Below are 7,113 nucleotides of genomic sequence, written 5' to 3'. Positions count from 1 at the left end.
GAGCCAACTAGGCCTAGTTAGATCCAGTGAGGGGTTGGAAGAGGCCACACACAGAAATGTCACTGCTGTGGCTGTTCATCATAACTCCAAGGAAGAGGAGAAAAGAGAGTCCTTAGGATGTGTGGACTTGAGTCAAAGTCTGTTTGTTGCCAAAACTAAGGGGTGGCCCTGGATACAGACAGCAGAGTTACCCTACTCACCAAGTCCAGTAAGGGACGCAGAGAGGCAGAAACACAAAGTGCCATATGAAAATAATAGTTTAATTTGCCAAGGACACATCATAGCAACCCCTACCTGCCCTTAGTCCTCCTAGGCCTGCACAAGCAAGGCCTCCACAGATGGAAGGTGTTCTGCTAAGGGACAGACCCAAGGTGAGGCCCTGCTCAAAGGTGAGCAGGGGGCTGGGCTGAGTCCTTTCGGCCCTCACCAGCAATAGGCCGGCCTCGTTCCTCCCAGATGGTTAGGCCATCACAGGAGCAGATCTGCTTAGGGTTCTGGAAAAGGCCAGCAGAGCGTGCGATGATGCCACAGGCCAACCTGTAGAAGGATATGTGGTCAGCATAGGCCTCCTCTAGGCCTCTTCAGGGTTCCACATGCACCACTGGCACAGCAATGTCTACTCACCTCTTCCCGGAGTTCCCCGTGACCTTGGATAAAGGATGGCCTCCCAGGCCCAGGTCGTCTTCTCCCTCATCAATAACAAGGCTACGGCCAATTACATCCCATACCTTTGAGGGGAAACAACAGCCTCAGCCCCAATATCTTACATGGAAGGTCCCCACCTCTCCATCTCACCTTCAGCTGCTCATCCTCTATCCGGAAGATGGCTCGGCCGTCAGCATCAGCCTGGACATTGCCCAGGTCTCCCCGGTGCTGGAATGAGATCCCATGGAGAAAAGAAGGTCACCCGGTCACAGCTGGTATATTTTGCCTTTCCAGGATCTGCTTCCTCATCACACTTCCCCCAAGCTTCCAATCTCCTCCTGCAAAGAACCAGCATTCCCTGCTCCCATGCATGTGTCCCTGTTGAACCCAACTACTTTCTTCCTTTTTTCAGTCTTTTTGAGACAGGGTCTCCCTGTAGCCCCAGCTGGCCTGAACTATGTAGACCAGGCTGGCCTTGAACTCACAGAGATCCACCTGCCTCTGCCTCCTGAGTCCCTCTGCTGGGACTAAAGGCATGCACCACCATGCCCAGCCCAACTTTCTCTATGAGCCTGTTGCCTGGTCTGATTCCAATCCTGGTTAGCTAAGTTCCTGCTTCGTTCCAAGCTGAAATGGCCAGCCTCCTATTGGCTCTGGGTGTCTTGGCAGTCCTCCATTTCCTTAGGCTTAAACTGGCCACACTTGGCTTCTCTGACCATCACAGCATTGCTTTCCTGACTCCTGGCCTGGATGACCAAAGGGAAGAAATATGAAGGGCGCAAAGAGGTGACTGTGCACACTTCTCCCTTGAAGGTAACAAGTGTTACAGGAGCTGGGCCTGGCAGTGCATGCCTTTAATCACAGTACTCAGGAGGCAGAGGCAAGTGGATCTCTGTGAGCTCAAGGCTAGCCTGGTCTACATAATAAGCTCCAGGCCAGCTGGGGCTATAGGAAGACCCTGTCTCAGAATAAAAAAGATGGTGAGCAATAGAGAAAGATCACTGAGGTCAACCTCTGCCCTCTACATATATAGTCACAGGTGAAAACACATGTAACTCAAGTGTGCACACACACAGACACATAACACATCAACGCAGATACTCTGCCATACATAGCAAGGGGCACATATAGTCCCCACCCTCAGGGGCCTCAGGTATGAATAGATGCCATTGTAGAACAGAGCGAGGACAACAATTGGTGAATTTTAGGGTGATAGGACCCAAGTGATGAGCCACAGAAACCTACATTTGTGCACATAAGTCATTTCCAACCTGACTCATGGGCAGACAGCCCAGGGTGGGCTGGTCCCCATGGCCCACACTGCTGGACAACAAAGAATGTCAGTGTGATTGAGAGGGCCGGCAGCGGTAAGAAGTTTGACTCCTACTTTATCTTGACCAGAGGGACATCTGTAGCTGGCACCTGGTACTTTGTGTTATCCTACCCTGTTCTGGGGACTTTGATAGTAGAGAGATCAAGGAGGGGAAGATGACAGGGGCCTTGTCGTCTGTTTCTGGGGCTGAAGAGGAAGCCAGGCCGTGTGGCTAGAGGCATGACCCTGAAGAAGGTACGGGAAAGGCAGCCTTTTCAGTTCCTTCCCTCAGTATATAAGCAGGTTGAACTAGACAGGGAGGCCTTCAGTGCCACCCCCAGGAAGCCAGGCCCAGGGTATACCAACGGGCATTAGGGACTAAGAAGGTTTCACACAGGACATAGCAAGGCTCCTCTGTACTTCAGAGGAATCCTAAGGTGCTGGAGACAGGAGGGGGTAGTCGTCAAGAGAAGGAAGGAAGCTGAGAGACTGTTCGCAGGTATGCGAGAGATGGCCCGGCTTGGATGCGGATTCCCGGAATTTGTTTCCATCTGGGCAAAGCCAGGCACTGACGCCCAAAAGGAACTTACTGAATCCCATGCTGTTGTAGGCACCATCCCTGCTCATCTCTCCTTCCATCTTCCAGAGATATGGCTTGAAAACGGCTCAGTCAGTAGCACTTGCTGCCAAGCCTGACAACCTGCCCTCATTCCCTGTCACCCATATGGTAAGAGGAGAGGACTGCCTCCCATAAGTTGTCCTCTGGTCTCCACATACGTGCTGTGTCATGTTCATGCACAAACACACACATGCGCATGCACACACACACACAAAAATAAATAAATAATAAATAAAATTTAAAACCCAAGGCCTTATGCGTGCTAAGGATACGTTCTACCATCGAGCTACACCCACAGCTCTTTTTATCACTGTTGGGTTTTTAGCTGCTTTGTACATTTTGTATGTGTGTGTGCATGCACTTGCATGTGAATGTCAGAGGACACCTTGTGGGAGTTGGCTCTCTTACTCCACCAGAAGGGTTGTTGGGCTCAAACTCAGGTTGTCAGGCTTATCTACAAGTGCTTTCATTCACCGAGCCATCTCTTGCTGACCCTGTTTTGTTTTTGGCTTGTTTTTTGAGACAGGGTCACAAAAGAACTTGAACTTGCTATGTAGCCAAGGCTAGCCTTGAACTCCCAAACCTCCTGTCTCCACCTCCTAAGTGCTTAGATTACAGGCCTATGCCACTATACCCCACGCAACCCTCTTTTGCTTTGTTTTATTGATCCCTTCTGATTCCCTGCTCCAAGTGGGGCCTGAGGACAAGCACACAGTTCGTACAACCACCTTTTGCATTTCAGAAACACTTCATGCTGGAAAGATGGCTCAGCAGTTAAAAGCACTTGCTGCTTTTCCAGAGGACCTGAGTTCAATTGCCAGCACCCACGTCAGGCAGCTCACAACCACCTATGACTCAAGCTCCAGGGGATCCAAAGTCCTCTTCTGGCCTCCATGGGCACCTGCATACATGTGGCATACACTCACAGATAAACATACACACACACACACATATAACATAATTTTTTTTTAATCTTAAGGAAAGAAATTTCTAGAACCAGAGAGATGGCTCTTGCAGAGGACCTAAATTCGATTCCCAGCACCCACATGGTAGCTAACAACCATCCATAACTCCAGTTCCAGAGGAATCCAACATCTTCTGACCTCCACGGGTACTGCATTCCATGGGTACAACTGACACACATTCAGGTAATACACTCATACACTAAAATAAAAATAACAAAATAAGGCCGGGCGTGGTGGCACAGGCCTTTAATCCCAGCACTCGGGAGACAGAGGCAGGTGGATCTCTGTGAGTTCAAGGCCAACCTGGTCCATATAGTGAGTTCCAGGCCATCTGGGGCTAAAAAGAGACCCTGTCTCAAAAAGACCAAAAAAAAAAAAAATTGAAAAAAATAAGAAATTTCTGGACAGGAGAGCTGACTCATTGATTAAGAGCACTGACTGATCTTGCAGAGGACCTGGGTGCCATTCCCAGCACCCACATGGCAGCTAACAACTATCTGTAACTCCAGCTCCAGGGGATCTGACGCCCTCTTCTGACCTCCACAGGCATTGCATGAACAGGGTGCACCCACCTACATGAAAGCATTATATTCATATACATAAAATAAAAATAATAAAAATAGCCCGGGCATAGTGGCGAACACCTTTAATTGCAGCACTCAGGAGACAGAGGCAGGTGGATCTCTGTGAGTTCAAGGCCAGCCTGGTCTACATAGTAAGTTCAAGCCAACTGGGGCTACAGGGAGACCCTGTCTCAAAAAACAAGATTGACCCATTAAAAAAGATTTCTGCTGTGTCATGCCTTAGGTGGCTTCCTCTGCCATGTCTACTATTTCCACTCTCACCCTGTCCATGTGCAAAGTTCTTCCTCCTCATCTTTCAAGACCCAAGGACACAGAGGGCCTATGGATGCCTCTCCCCATATTCACATTCTATGTGATTTATCCCCTTGAGTGTGAGCTGGATCAAGTGTCATCTCCTGGATTAGGTTACAGGAAGAATGTGACTTCTGTTTTAGATGCCCTCTCACTCACTCACATTCTCTGAGGGACACCAGCTGCTGTGTAGCAAGCTGTTCTAGGGAGAGGCCCACTGGCAAGAGACTGATGACTAGCCAATAGCCGGGGAAGACCCAAGGACTGCCAACAGCAACAAGAGCCAGCTGGGAAGTAAATCTTTCCTGTGTTGAACCCTGCAATGTCTCCTGTCCTAGGAGACCCTGAGTCAGAGGTGCCCAGATTCCTGCCCCAGAGAAACTGGAAAATAAACCAATGCTTGATGCTTTATGGCCCCTTGCATTAGTGGCATTTCACCTAAGGCAACATCATTAACACACTGAACACAAGCTCAGCATTGTGCGATGGATTGGACAAAAGAACAGGTCTCTCCAACCTCAGAGAGGGAAGAACTTCGTCCATTAGAAAGGGGCAGAGCTGTCAAAAGTCCAAAAGATCAGTTATATAAATTAAGAAACACACATAAGCTGAATCTCAGACGAAATGCTTGGGAACAGAATGTCTGGTTTCAGGACTGGTTTTTTCTGTTTGGTTTGTTTTCCAGGGTTTGTTTTTTTTTTAAGATTTTTAAATTTTATTTTATGTGTATGAGTGGGTTTTTTGCATGTATATATGTACATTGTGTGCATGCCTGGTACAGAGTCCTTTGAACTGGAATCTGTAGACAGTTACAAGCCACCGAATTGGTGCTGGGAACTGAACCCATGTCCTCTTCAAGAGCAGCAAGTGCTCTTAGCTACTAAGTCATTTCTCCCGCCCTTGTTTTACTTTATTCTAGAATGTGTGTTTTTTACATATTTATTATTTTTATTTTATGTGTACGAGTATATTGTGTGCATGTATGTGAGTGCACCTGTGTTGTGCAATGCCACGGAGGTCAGAAGAGGGCTTCAGATTCCCCTGGAACTGGAGTTTAGGACGGTTCGTAGCCACCATGTGGGTGGTGGGACTCGAACCCAGGTCCTCTGCAAGAGCAGCCAGTGCTCCTAACCACTGAGCCATCTCTCCAGCCCCAGAATGTGTTTTTCTTTAAAAACAAAACAAAATGAAGCAAAACAAAAAAACCAATTGTTTTATTTATGTGTACATATGTGTATGTCTCTGTGTGTTTACTACCGTGTGTAGGGATGTGCCTGCAGAGGCCAGGGGAGGTCACTGGACCCCCTGGAGCTGGTATTACAGGCAGTTGTGAGCCATCTGACATGGGTGCCTAACTCTGGTCCTCTGGAAAAGAGAACAGCAAGAGGGCTTAACCCTGAGCCACCTTGTCCAGCCCTGTGATTCTGGAATATTTTCCTACACTCTACTGGTTGAGCACTCCTAATACAAAAAAATCTAAACTCTTAAATGCACTCCACTCAGAGTTTCAGATTTTAGAGCATCCAGATTTTTGTACCTGCAGATTAGGGATATTCAACTTGTACCATGGTTCCACTGCTTTTGTACCAGAAGATTGCACACTGGCATCAAGCTAGAAAATAAGAGGTAGGCATGGTGGCACATGCCTGTAATCTCAGTACTTGGGAGGCAGGAGGATCAGAACTTCAAAGCCATCCTTGGATACATAATGAGTTTGAGGCCATGCAGAGCTACCTGAGGTGCTATCTCAAACCAACCAACCAAACCAAACAATAGAAAATAAAAACAAAATCTGAAGTCCTGGGAGGACCTAAGAAGGAATTGGGGCTTTCCCACCTTCTGGAACCATTGAATCTCTAAGTAAAAGGAGGGGATCGCTCCCCTGAGAAAGGAGATGCCTATGAGGTGTGTAGCAAGGCATTAAGAAATATGAAATCACTGAGCAGGAAGGCAATGTTCTTGTGATGGTTAATTTTGATTATCAACTTGATTGGATTAACAAATGCCTATTAGATTTGTAAGGCACATTTCTGGATGTAGATCATGAGGCTGACATAATCAATGGACTAATCCCTTGATAGAGTCATAATATGTTGGCATTATTGGGAGATGGTTAAGGGTAGGAAGGAGGACTTAGTTGGAGGAAGTAGATCTCTGGGGCATGTCCTTGGGGGCTGTATCTTCCTGGCCTCTTCCTGTGCACCCTTTTCTCTGTTTCCTGACTGCCATGATGTAAACTATTCCGCCATGACCTCCCTGCTCCACCATGACCTCCCTGCTCCACCATGACCTCCCTGCTCCACCACATCTGGAGGCTGAGGTGGGAAGATCACTTGAGCCCAGGAAGTTAAGACAAGCCTAGGCAATATAGAAGGAATCTGTCTTAACAGATAAATAAACAATCACATGAAATCAAGTCTTGATTTGCTTAAAAATAATAATGAAGGGACTGGAGAGATGGCTCAGCAGTTAGGAGCACTGGTTGCTCTTCCAGGGGACCCAGGTTCAATTCCTAGCACCCACATGGTGGCTAACAATGGTTGGTAACTCCAGTTCCAGAGGATCTAACACCTTCTTCTGGCCTCTATAGGGCATTGCATGAATGTGGACTTACACACATATAGGCAAAACTCTTAGACACAGAAAATAAAAGTAATTAATATTTAGAAAATAATAGTAATAATAATAATGATGATG

The 7,113-nt window shown here is 47.4% G+C and overlaps 1 protein-coding gene across 1 annotated transcript in view; it reads right to left on the bottom strand.

Moving 5' to 3' along the window:
- Positions 1 to 239: 239 nt before the first annotated feature.
- Ccs (copper chaperone for superoxide dismutase) overlaps positions 240 to 7,113 on the bottom strand; it is a 16,943-nt gene continuing 10,069 nt past the window's right edge. Inside the window, exons 6-8 of the mRNA XM_008822854.3 lie at positions 796 to 873; positions 625 to 728; positions 240 to 537 (exon numbers count right to left, since the gene is read on the bottom strand). Of these exons, the coding sequence (XP_008821076.1) occupies positions 384 to 537; positions 625 to 728; positions 796 to 873 (336 nt within the window). The 3' untranslated portion in view covers positions 240 to 383. The remainder of the gene's footprint in view (positions 538 to 624; positions 729 to 795; positions 874 to 7,113) is intronic.

This window comes from Nannospalax galili, unplaced genomic scaffold (genome assembly GCF_000622305.1).
Source record: "Nannospalax galili isolate Female #2095 unplaced genomic scaffold, S.galili_v1.0 scaffold89, whole genome shotgun sequence".
Classification (NCBI taxonomy): Eukaryota; Metazoa; Chordata; class Mammalia; order Rodentia; family Spalacidae; genus Nannospalax; species Nannospalax galili.
The sequence above is the reverse complement of the archived record's forward strand: the minus strand, read 5'-3'. Positions and strand labels throughout refer to the sequence as shown.